General features: G+C 39.7%; 1 protein-coding gene across 1 annotated transcript in view; it reads right to left on the bottom strand.

Annotated features, from left to right (window-relative positions):
* LURAP1L (leucine rich adaptor protein 1 like) overlaps positions 1 to 11,001 on the bottom strand; it is a 55,391-nt gene extending 44,390 nt beyond the window's left edge. The window contains exon 1 of the mRNA XM_005891016.3: positions 9,993 to 11,001. Coding sequence (XP_005891078.2) covers positions 9,993 to 10,298 — 306 coding nt within the window. The 5' untranslated portion in view covers positions 10,299 to 11,001. The remainder of the gene's footprint in view (positions 1 to 9,992) is intronic.
* Between the last annotated feature and the right edge of the window lie 1,932 nt (positions 11,002 to 12,933).

Below are 12,933 nucleotides of genomic sequence, written 5' to 3'. Positions count from 1 at the left end.
AAAATCCTATGTAAAATCTACCAGAGTCAATATTTTCTACCCACCTATTTCTGGCATGAGGCATGAGCTCTTAGGAGGAAACTGTGGAATGTGTGGTAAATGTTCTCAAAGTAGTCGTCCAGTCCGTTACCTTCCTTGTGGTGGACTTGTCCACGATTACCATCAGCCATTTCAACTAAGATCCTAAGGACTCATTGATTTGTAATTCACCTTACTCAATAGAAAGGACTTGTCACTGTTGAAATGATCATTTCCTACTTGGGCAATAATAATTTCAGATGTTGCTTTTGGGAAAGTATGTTCCAGGCCTATTTGCTGCTGCTGCTGCTGCTAAGTTGCTTCAGTCGTGTCCGACTCTGTGCGACCCCATAGACGGCAGCCCACCAGGCTCCCCCGTCCCTGGGATTCTCCAGGCAAGAACACTGGAGTGGGTTGCCATATCCTTCTCCAAGGCATGAAAGAGAAAAGTGAAAGTGAAGTCGCTCAGTCATGTCTGACTCTTAGCGACCCCACGGACTACAGCCCACCAGGCTCCTCCGTCCATGGATTTTCCAGGCAAGAGCACTGGAGTGGGGCGCCATTGCTAGCAACCGGGATCTTGTTCATGCAGGACAAGAAGTTATTTTGTGTGTGTGCATACTAAGCTGCTTCAGTCGTGTCTGACTCTTTGCGACCTCATGGACTGTAGCCCTCCAGGCTTGTCTGTTCATGGGATTTTCCAGGCAAGAATACTGGAGTGGGTTGCCATGGCCTCCTCCAGAGGATCTTCCTGACCCAGGGATTGAACCTGCATCTCTTATGTCTCCTGCCTTGGCAGGCAGTTTCTTTACCACTCGTGCCACCTAGGAAGCCCTTTAATATCTCACTCTTCTGATTTTTTGCTTTGCAGTCTTCCAACTGTCCATAAGATGTGCCTTCAGGGAGAGGGCAAATTAGTCAGTAATATAGTCCCACTTTTATACATCACTTTCATGTAAGAATCAGTTTGAAGAATATTAGTTATTTCTTCAAATAAAGAATCCAGTGTTGTGATTATGTCTGACCTCTGCGAGTAGAATCTATTTTGTCCTCATGAGCCTTCCAAAGTCTGAAAAATCTAAGATGGTTTTGAGACATGACCACAGAGGGCACTTTAGTTTTAAGGATGGCCATTCTGGTTCCTCCATGCGGCATGAATCATCTTGTGCCATGTTAGCATTCTGACCCAACTTTAAAAAGTTTTGTTCATATTATTATTAAAAAAAACTCAACACGGAGATTATGTTAAATAGCAAGTGACTGATGAGAAGTACATTCCAATTTGAAGACTTGGTTACTTTCTTCAAAGGAGTGATGAAGTGGTCTGATTAAGTCAGATTTCCATGGGTGGAATTTGATTCTAAAAGAACTACTGAATATTGGGATAATTGTTTATTATTAAAAGCAAACTAATGGCTTTTTCATTTTAATGAGTGACTAGTTGAGATTCATATAAGTGAACTGACAGAATAAGATACAAATTGACTAGATAAACATTTCTTAAACTCTTATCAGTAATCTGTTTATATTACCTAACACCCCACAGGTCTTACCTCACAAGTGGGTTAGGAGTGAGAACGAAATGGCACAATTCATGAAACCTATGTACAGTTCCAACTGGTACATTGTACTAATCCAATAAATGCCAGGTGACATAATAAAATATTATTGTGTAAAACAAGAAACATGAAATCCACACATGTTAAATTCTGTAAGTGTATATATGCCTATATATGCAGGCAAAGACATAGAGGAAACACCCAAGAGGATTCACACCAAATTGCCAGCAGTAGTTTCCCTTGGGGTCAGGAATAACAGGGAAGATGTGTTAAAGGTAGGTGAAAAGGGACTTTTGTTTTCCTTTATATAATATTTCTGAAAGTTTTATAATAAGAAAGCATATATTTAAGTTCAAAAGGAAAAAATAATATTTTAAAGGGATACCTAAATATCCACTGGTAGTTGTGTGATGAAATTATTCTAAAAATGTCCATTCACAATAAATGCACACTTCATGGTGCTGAGATATAGCGCTGTTTGGGAATAATTTGGATCCAGCAGATACCCAGTGGTTCTTGTTTGAATGAATGGCTGGGAAACCACTTATGGTGACCTAGTCAAATTATTAACCCCTGTGAGCCATAGCTTCCTTATCTGTAAAATTAATATAATAAATATTGAGCACAGTATTTATCCCCTTTTTTCAAAGGAGAGTTACTTGAGTTTTATTTTAAAGACTGAGACTTTTGAAATGTATGTTTGAAAATATAATTTTTCCTTATGAAATTCTGTAACTAGTTTACATTGAGCACAGTTTGGATCAAGGTGTTTTGAGCACACATCTGTAAAGTCCTGGCAGGTGTAAGGATTTCTCATTTCTACTACTTTCTAGTGAGTTATCTAAGAGCCAAGCTTAATCTCAGAGAATGTCTCAGGGAACTAAAATGCTACCAGTGGTAAGTTTTTAAAACTCCAAGTCATGAACACAATCGAGCTCCAGTATTGAACTCTGAAGTTAAGGCAGAGCATTAATTCACCAGCAGCTTTTGTAGAAAAGTATTTATGGGGATGTTGGTGATGGTAGCAAAAAGAGAGGGTACAACTGCTGGAAACAAGCTGATTTTAAACATGTTCGTCCAAATCTTGGTTGTTCCTAGACAGATGTCTTTAGTTCTTGTTCCTCCTTGGAGGGCTTATGTTAAATAACCACACAGTTTAACTCATTTTGTAAATTCTAGAAGACAATCACACATGTACATTTAAACCTGAGTGTCAACACGGGCACCAGGGTTCTCTAAAGGGTGAAATGTAGCAACACAGGTTTAAAGCTCAGATTCTGACCCCAACCTAGCTTATCCCCACTCTCTCAGTAGTTTTGAGCATTAACAGCAAGCCTCAATGCTTTATCTATAAAAATATTTGTGAATAATATATTTAGTTATGATTATTATAAGAATGGGATAGTACATATAACTGTTAAAACTTACACAGTGCCTTCTACATAGAAAAGACTCACGATAAGTAACCAAATACTAGTCTCGATTCCTCAGATTTCCTAAAGAAATTAAGTTCTACAATTCTTTATGCTACTATATTTTGCTTGCATTAAAGCTGGGGAAAGGCTTCGCAGGTTTCTTCTTTGCTTTTTATGGAAAGGCAGTCTCTGTGGAAGATCTGATGATGAGAAGTGCTATGATGGTCAGTCTGATAGAAGAGGTGCCCACACTATCATCAGTCCCATCAAGGACTCTCTGTGTACAATCAACAGAACAGCCATGTAATTGACAGAACACCTATTACTGTCATCATTCTTACTGCTCTAGGATGCATCAATAATAGATGATTTCTTTTTTATATTATTTCATTGGATTCTTACAATGCCTTATGAGAGATGCTTTAATCACTATGTTAACAGAAAGCAGAGTCCTAGAGTAGTTCTATAACTTGCAGATGCCACATAGCAGTGAGTGAAAGAGCCAAGATTAGAATGAGGGTTGCTGAGAACGGGACAGGCCCTCCCACCAGGGAAGATCGACTAAAAGTCTCTGCAAGAACAGGGTTCAGGGCCTTGGCAGGCTGGTGGGCCCAGTGGTTTGTCTGCACCCTGACTTGCTCTAGGCTTGACTGGAAATCCCAGCTTGTCCGATTCCAAAGTTTACGAAGGTTCCACCGAACCAGAGTTTCACCACTTGAATAGTGACTGAACAAGCTTTAAAAGACAATCAAAAAGGAATGTTCTTCAAAGAACTGCCCCCGCGCCCCCCCCAAAAAAAATAACAACTTGTCAGGGATCCCAGAGATTCCAGCCATGAATCACAGTTTCAGAAGTAGTATCTTCAAAAACTAAAGTCTTATGTGAGAAAGTGTTTTAATTATGATTCATTACCATAAAATAGAAGGTAAACTGAATGTTTTTATGCTACCAAGGAAGTAAACATAATCTTTTATGAGAAGTTAAAAAATCCTCATAAAGTTTGTGGTCTCTCAAGACTGAAGCAGTATGGTTGTACAACTTGAATGAAAGGTAATTCTTTCCATCTGATGTACATTCCTGGGGACAGGGCAGGGCTCATCAGTTCTTTGATAGGTTACTTTTTTTTAACTTGTGCATACATCCTCTGAATTCTATGTGTTTCTAGCAAAGAAAAACTACTACCTTTGCCTACACTGCTGTCAGTTTTAAGCCACTGTGTAAGGAAACACATACCAACATAATTTATTAGATTAAGTATAATAACATTCCATGTGCAAAATAACAGAAGAAGCTACTGTTTAGGAATCAGATTTTCTCATCTCTTTGATGTCTTTATCACTAATATTTAGCCCTTAATTTGCATGGCTATCAGCACTTTTAATTCCTTGTACAAGACACGTTTGCCACGAGAAATCTCCTGAGCTTTATCTTTTAATCTCAGCAGTTATGTCCGATTTCCACTATGGCTTGCTGACATATTGGTTTGTAATCTTTCTCTGGCAAAATTATATCCCTGTTTTATCTTTTCAGCTGTCTTGTGAACTCATCAAGGAAAATGCCTTCCATGTTATGACTTCTCAAGTTTATACCCAAGAGTTTTACATAAAGTTTTGTCCAACTGAAAGAAAAAAAAAAAAAAACACTACATGATAAAACAGTAACAATACTACTGAAACAGTATTATGGAACAAATGATAGAAATCTCCTAGCCTAATTTGAAACATGTCCAAAGCAATTGTGAAATTAATTTAATGAAATTATGATCACTTTTTGAGGAAATATAAAGTAACTTTATTTTTTATTATAAAATAGACAAACCATTTGTTATGAGAAGGGGCATGGAAAAGATAAGAGAAAGTATTGATAAAAACCAAATACAATTCTATCCTTTTCAAAAATTTTCAATTTATGTTCCAGTATTATTATGTGCCTTGTATTTATGTGTGTTTGTGTCTAGCTCTGGGTATTATCTAGAAAACGTTATTAAAGCGAGAGTTGAAGAATTAGGTAGGGTATTTGAATGGTTTGATAGTAAGACAAATAACTAACTTGAAATTGTTTATCCCTCACTATTACACAGCTGCAACAGTAGTTGCTAAAATATGGGATGAAGAAACCATATTTTCAGATTAGTCGTTCTTAATGGCACAGCATTTACCATTCCAGCATGACAGAATTGACTAAAATTCCAAAAATCTGGGATGTGGCATAAATAGATAGTATATACTTCATTTAGCATACTTTGTTGTTCTGAACAGCAATTATCTAGGAAAGCAAACTTGGGTGGGTCCATTAGATCCCTTCTAACTCCAGACTCTGATTCTTGAGTGGTTACCATTATAATCTTATACATTCCAAAATTTTTCCAGAGTAAATCAACGCACATAACGTTCAGTCTTAAACTAGAGGTATGGTACAGATGTTATTGAGATAACACTAAAATCCCTGGAACATCTTGTTAAAGAAAACTGCAGTATAAAATTTACCGCTAACTGGTAAACACAGATTTTGACAGAGATTATTTACATTTATTAGAAAAATATTTCAGATATTATGTGACATTCTAAAACTTAGAACAGTATTTGACAAGCAATATTTAAAGTCTTATTCTTAAGAAAGCTTTGCAAGTGGAGTCTGCATAGATAGTAGAATGAAAAGTCCAAATATAGGACAGAGCCTGCAAAGACTGACTTTTTAAAGTAAGCATTTTGTACTAAATCCCCAGTGTCTCAAGGCAGGCCTGGTACAGTGTTGGCAGTTAATAAATATTTGTTGGTTATTGAATGAACCAATATCTGAAACTACCCAGGACATGACATCATGATGATTTCTTTTTGTTGGTCCTTTAAGTACTGTAAGGGTTGTGACTTATCATAGATTTATAAAAATTATTCTGTATTTTGAAGATAATTTATTGGGATGCAGACTAGAATGGGGGAAAAGCATAGTACACGGAGTCAGATGATATGCATTCAAATTGTGATTCTGTTTACTAATTAGCTATGTGACCCTAGCCTGTTTTCTCAACCACCTCTAAGCCACAATGATCTCATTCCCAAAATGTGAAGACACTTTTTTCTCAGTTATGACCTGAGGCTCAAATAATATGACAGATAGTAAAACACTCTGTGAAACTGAAGAGCAGTGAAAAAATACTACTGGGCAGACTTTGCACAAGACATCAGACATCTATTTCCAATTTTGTTGTAAATTTCCTATATGTATTCCTGCATTTGCTTATTGTATTGTCAAATTTCCTTATCTCTAAATTGAAAAATATTTTACCCATTGGGAAAATGTGCTCCCTCTCAAAAAATATCCTGATTGTTACTTTGAATTTGCCCTACTGTATCAAATATATGGGCTTCCCTGGTGGCTCAGTGGTAAAGAATCCACCTGCAAATGCAAGAGACATGGGTTCCATCCCTGCGTCGGGAAGATCCCCTGGACAGAGGAACCTGGTGGACTACAGTCTATAGGGCCACAGAAGAGTCAGACATGACTTAGCAACTAAAACAAAAACAGCAGCAATCAAATATATGCCTGAAAATTTTCTTTTCCAATATTTTCCTTCCGACAGTCTTCCTTCCCACGTGAACATGTGCTATTCATGTTTCTAACAAGAGTATCAAGGTTAAGAAGTTTGGCCACAAAAACAGCTCCTCCCCACTTCAATCTCTTTCATCTTCCTTCCTTTACACCTGAGTCTCACAGAGCTCTAAGAGCTTTGATTGTAATATTTACAGATAAGAATTAAGGTAATGATTCACAAAACCATAAAAGGAGATGAGAGAGAGAGACAATGAGAAAATCAGGTGCGTGTCAAGAACTTAAAGTGTTGAGATTCTATCTTAGAAAAGTCTATGGTGCCTTTTGTCAATGGTTAGCACATACATTTTAATAGGAAAAGAAGGAAGTCTTAATTCCTGCAAGTGTCCAGAAAGTCTTGTACAAGGCTAAGGTGTTTCATAGGAAGGGGTTCTGGGGGCAGGAGCCAAGCCTGATAATTCCAGATCATCCAGAAGAAAAATCTGTGAACACAAAGTAATGAGCATAAAATGTGGGTCAGGCATAAGTCCAAACAGGCTGACTCAGTGCTCACAGGAGAGGGCAGAAAAGAACATACAACTCACAGAGGCCTCACCCCAACTTCTCTCCAGGAGGATGCTAGAAGGAGACAGAAAGAACAGAAAGGAACTACATCTGTTCCACATTTATCACAAAAGTGCCAAGTCTACATAAAAACAAATATGTTGCTTTGCAATTGTGCTGAAGCTGGAGGTTTTAGCACCCACAAGAGTTACATAAAATGGGGGAAAATTATCTCATTGGCAGGGAATATACCTGTTTTTGATTCCTACCCTCTAAACTCCCATGGCCAGTGTCAGTGTTATCATTTGCTCAGTGGAGACCTTTATTAGAGGACAAAGTTGAAGATAAAAACATCTGATCTGGCATAAATTCTCCCAGATGCATAGATAGCTATGCTTCATATAGGAAATATAGTCAATTTAATAATCTGCCCCTGCTGTTGTTGCTGTTTCTGTTTGTTATTTTTTAATGTATTTACTTATATAACTTAGTCATCATATATAGCCAGATCTGGCTTGGGAAAACAGATTTTTATGAAGCAGCCATGAAATTAAAAGATGCTTTCTCCTTGGAAGGAAAGTTATGACCAACCTAGATAGCATATTCAAAAGCAGAGACATTACTTTGCCAACAAAGGTTCGTTTAGTCAAGGCTATGGTTTTTCCTGTGCTCATGTATGGATGTGAGAGTTGGACTGTGAAGAAGTCTGAGCGTCAAAGAATTGATGCTTTTGAACTGTGGTGTTGGAGAAGACTCTTGAGAGTCCCTTGGACTGCAAGGAGATCCAACCAGTCCATTCTGAAGGAGATCAGCCCTGGGATTTCTTTGGAAAGAATGATGCTAAAGCTGAAACTCCAGTACTTTGGCCACCTCATGGGAAGAGTTGATTCATTGGAAAAGACCCTGATGCTGGGAGGGATTGGGGGCAGGAAGAGAAGGGGACGACAGAGGATGAGATGGCTGGATGGCATCACTGACTCAATGGATGTGAGTCTGAGTGAACTCCGGGAGTTGGTGATGGACAGGGAGGCTTGGCATGCTGCGATTCATGGGGTCGCAGAGAGTCTAACACGACTGAGCGACTGATGTGATCTGATCTGATGACATTTTCATAGAGAAAAATAAATAAGGCTAGAAAATACCTTTCATTGAAAAATAACAATTTTCTAAAAATCTTACAAAATTCTTCAGTACACTTGGCTTGATATACTATTAATATAAATAATTAATGGTGAGTGCAAGAGATTTGAGAGCCCTAAATGGCAACCCACTCCAGTCTTCTTGCCTGGAGAATCCCAGGGATGGGGGAGCCCGGTGGGCTGCCGTCTACAGGGTCTGCACAGTCAGACGCAACTAAAGTGACTTAGCAGCAGCAGGAGCAGCAAATAGGCTCCTTGAACTTTTATGTTGTGTATTTTGAGCACCTGGTTAGTTACCAGATATAGTAAATGTGCTTACTGAATAATTATTGAGTAATATGTATAACCTGTGGTGTGTGTATATATTTAGTGAAACATAGTAAGAGTGAATAGAGTAATGATATCTTTGCATTACATATATATACATGCATACATAGAACTATGTATGTATGAATCTCTACATGTTTGCTTTCCACATCTGGTGCATTCTAGTTGGGAAGAAAATGGATACTTGAGGCATAAAAAGTAAAGTTCTTAAGTAGACCAGTTTAAGAGATCTTAAAAGCGGTTTTTGGAGCCCTTGTGTTGATAGTGTGGTAAAAATTCTGAACGTAGGACATGATCTCTGAAGAATGGCTTTTTGTACAAATATGTTTGCCAAGATTACTTTATGCTTTGGAATTTATTCCCTCCCAGAGTTCCAACTGCAAAAAGAGAGGAGCTAGGGTAACACTACGGGTTACTTCTTTTTCATGCAAAGCCCCTATAGATAGGATGTATGTAGAAGTGGCTGAGGCTTCTGTTGTTACTTTCCTCCTTTCCAAGCTGGTGGGAAATGCGGTTTTGTTGTGTGGTCATCTTAAAAGGATTTGGGAAGGAATCATTTCCTCCAACCAGTTCATTGTAAAAAATAAACCAAGGTCCAGAAAGGTTAAGTAATTTGCCCGAGTTCAGGCAAGTAAATAAAGTGTCTCTCTCTAAGTACATCCGGAATAACAAGTATTCTAGGACCCCTGTTAGCCCCATTGTCCTATTCTTAGGCTAACGTTTGCAAACAGCACAGAAAACAATTGCAGATTGAGGACTGGGGGCGGGGGGAAGGGTAGGAAGTGGTTATTAGCAAATCCCTGGTCCTGGGGATCACCTGCTCTTTCGGATCAACCGTGAAACAAGCTATTCATAAGGACATCGAGGACGACTGAGCCATTGTTTTCAGAACCAGCAGTGGAGAATCAGCTCCACGGTGGCTTTGGGGGGGGTTGCACCAAAGGGCGGGAGCAGTAGTGGTGTAAAAGAAGTGAGCCAGGAAGAAGGGCTGCAGGGACCCCGCCGCGCCACCTTTCGGCAAACCAGGAAGTGTTTTTGCAATAAGCGCAATGGACCGACCCACGTTTCGAAACGAAAGTGTGAACGGCAGACAGCAGGCCCCAGTTGGGTGCAGTAACTGCAGACCCTCGGGTGGGTTTATGCCTGGGAGGCTGTGGACCGGCAGCTGAATGGTCAGAGCCGGTAGCAGCGAGTTGGCTTCAGAAAGTACACAGAGCAGGGCAGGCTTTCCCGTCTTAGCGAACTGCGACTGAGCAAAGTCTCCGGTAAACAAGCTTCCTGCAGCTACATCCATATGCGCGCCCGCTGCGCGCCCCTCTCACCAGTGTTTCCCATGCACCCAGCCCTCTGCTCGGCCGCCCCAGTTGCCCTCTCTCCCCTGCCCCACCTCCCGGGTCTTGCTTCCCAGGTTCCCACTCCCACAGCCGGCGCACCACACTCACCATCTCTTGCCTGAGGAGGTGAATCTTGGTTTCCAGCCTCTCCAGGGTGCTACTGGAGTGGCTGGGTCGTGGGGAGCCAGAGGTTGGGGAGGATGAAGAAGAGGACGACAAGGAGAGAGGGAAACTGCAGCAGCTGCTGCTGCTGCTGCAACCGCTGCCGCTGCCCCCGCTCCCCCCTCCGGGGTCTCTGTCCCTCTCCGGGGGAACCGGCTCCTCCCCACGGAGCGAGCGCACTAGGCTCTCGGGCACTTTGCGTCCCAGCTTCAGCTCGATGTCTCTGAGGTCGGGCAGCGGGCCGTCTTCCATGACTTTTCAAGAACGATGAAAATGGTAATAAAATACTACGGATGAGAGTCAGCAGCGGCCTCCAAGGCTGCCTGGAGATCGACACACCCCTCCCAAGCCCGGGTGTCTATCCTCCGTGGTTCAAACGCACTGTCCACTCCATAGCCGCCTGCGCGCAGTTTAAGTCCTGAAATCCACACAGGACGCGGCGGGTCGCAGCCGCAGTTCCCGGGGCGCTGTGACTCGTCCAGCACTTATAAGATTATAAAGCCCTCTTCATCCTCTTCCTTTTTGGCCACCCCACTGCAAAGTTGAGTTAATTGATATTGCAGAGAGGGGGAAATTCCGAGTGCTAGAGACCAAAAGACAAGAGAGGGAAATGTCTGTTTCAGCTCAATGGGGGAAAAATTCACGTTATAAAACTGTCCATTCACATCCCAGCGCCATTCACCGACTGCCCATCTGGTACCATGCGACACAAAATAATGATGTGGCCACACTCCAGGGTTGTTTCATTTCCCAGCCATATGTCTTCAAGCTTTTGGTATATCCTGGATTATCAGAAATAATTTCTGATCCATGAGAGAGGAGGTCTGACGTGTGCACAGACACATTAAAAAAAAAAAAAAAAAGTTTGCTTAACAGGAGTTTAACGGCTTTCTCAATGCTGCAGAAATCCCCGTCTTCCCATTTAGGCTGTTAGATCCAAGTCATTGTGTTCCCCCAAGCCTCAGAAACTTTAAACTCTGCTGGCAGGTGGACCAAACCAGGGCCAACCCTTGTACCGTAAAGCATAGGCAAGAAGAGCAACAGAAAATTTCCCACCCCTGCTGCTCCCTGTAGTTTCAACGTCCTGTTTTAGTTGAAAGCACTTTGATTAGACTTAAAGGTTCAGTTTTTCAAAATTGCCGGGTAACTACAACTTCTAGAACTGGTAACAAATACTAGAGGCAGAAAAATGTCTTTAACTGTAGTATTCCCCCTCCCTCATCTTCCTATATGGCAAAAATTTTGCTTCAGAGAAGCCTTTCCTAATAATTTTGTACTAATGTAAGGTGTAATAATTCCACCAAAAGTTCATTGAGAGTGTGCCACCAAAGTTAATTGTCTTATCAAACGTTACGCTATGGTAGCACAAGCAGATGTGAAAAATTAAATAGCCAGAATAACCTATATGATTACTGAGTGGTAGATTTTAAAAGGGGAAAGTTGCTGATATACTTTTACCTTAATTATGGAGGAAAAATATTGAATCTAACTAGTAAAAAGTTGTCTTTGGTAATTTATCTTTTTTTTTTTTCCCCCAGCTATTTAAAAGAAACCCAAAGCATGCCATCTATGGATCTGAGACACTTCTACCAAATAAGTTATTATGAACTCTGTGGATTATAGTCTTGATTTAACATTGAATTTGTATTAAGAATCTTCAAGCAGAGGGTACTGTTTTTCAGTCTACTAAACTAATATTTGGGATTCCATTAGGATTTTTCAAAATAGGGACCCCTCTCTTTCTGGGATAAATAAGTACTTGTGTTCTCGGTCTTTCCCAGAGACATCGCTCAGGTTTTACACTTATGAGAACATGGGCAGGTACATCTCAGAGTATGTTTTTAAGCAGAGCCATATCCAAGAAGCCTAAGGATAGAAAATAGGCCTTCTGAGTAAAATATTTCATATCGGGGAGGAAGTTGCTAAAGTTCTCTTGTCAGCATGTCAGAAATTATAGGTTATTTCTTCTCTTAAAAAAAAAAAAAAAAAAAAGCTGTAAATTAAGTGACCCAATCAAAGGGGAAGAAAACTAAATCTCAACTCACTGATAAAACTTCATGCTTTGTCCTAAATTTGGAAAACCACAAGTTCATTGGGTAGGAATTATAATGAAGAGGTTTTTTACTTAAAAAAATTTTTTTTTTTGTCATAAAGCCCTTACAAAGTTCAGCATAGGGCTGGTTGTGAAAAGGAGCATATAAACACAGTATCTAACTTGAACTTGGTCCATAAAAATAGTTTATTTTAAAATTATCATCGATGTAACTGTATAAAAGAGGAACACCTCTTTGCTGTGAGTCACAGACAGTAAAATGTGTGTTTGGTACTGAAGGTAATTAAAAAATAGAAAATGGTTTTTTTCTGTTTTAGATTTCTGCAGAGAAAGCATCTCCAAAAGTAAAAATATGATCTATATGTAAATTAATACTTTGTGCCAGTGCAATATAAAACAAACATAAACTTTTTAGGAAAAGTTTAATTATGTTACACCTTTAAAATTTCTCAACTTAATGCCTAATGACATTTTAGTTTAAAATAGAGATGTTTTGAATGCCAAAATGATCATTTTCAAAACATGTTAGAATCACAGTAGTCTTAGTAGGCTACTAATAGATTGTATGAACCCTGTCACTACTGTTTTATTTGGTTTGATCTGAGGACATTCCTTACCCAAAATGTTCAAAAATAAGGGTCTTTTTTACTTTTGGGTCTTGAGAATATTTTGTTTTCAAGATTTTTCTATGATGAAAAAACATGTGTGAGAGCTTTAACTAATTGTTGTTAGCCCTATATCACACACTGATTTGGGGGATTAGTTGACAAGAACTGCAGTACTGGGTCTAGGATGCCGGCTGAGGAGGAAGTAGGGTCATCAACAAGAAGAGGG

This window comes from Bos mutus, chromosome 8, assembly GCF_027580195.1.
Source record: "Bos mutus isolate GX-2022 chromosome 8, NWIPB_WYAK_1.1, whole genome shotgun sequence".
NCBI lineage: Eukaryota > Metazoa > Chordata > Mammalia > Artiodactyla > Bovidae > Bos > Bos mutus.
Note: the sequence above shows the minus strand (reverse complement) of the source record. Positions and strands in the feature narration are given on the sequence as shown.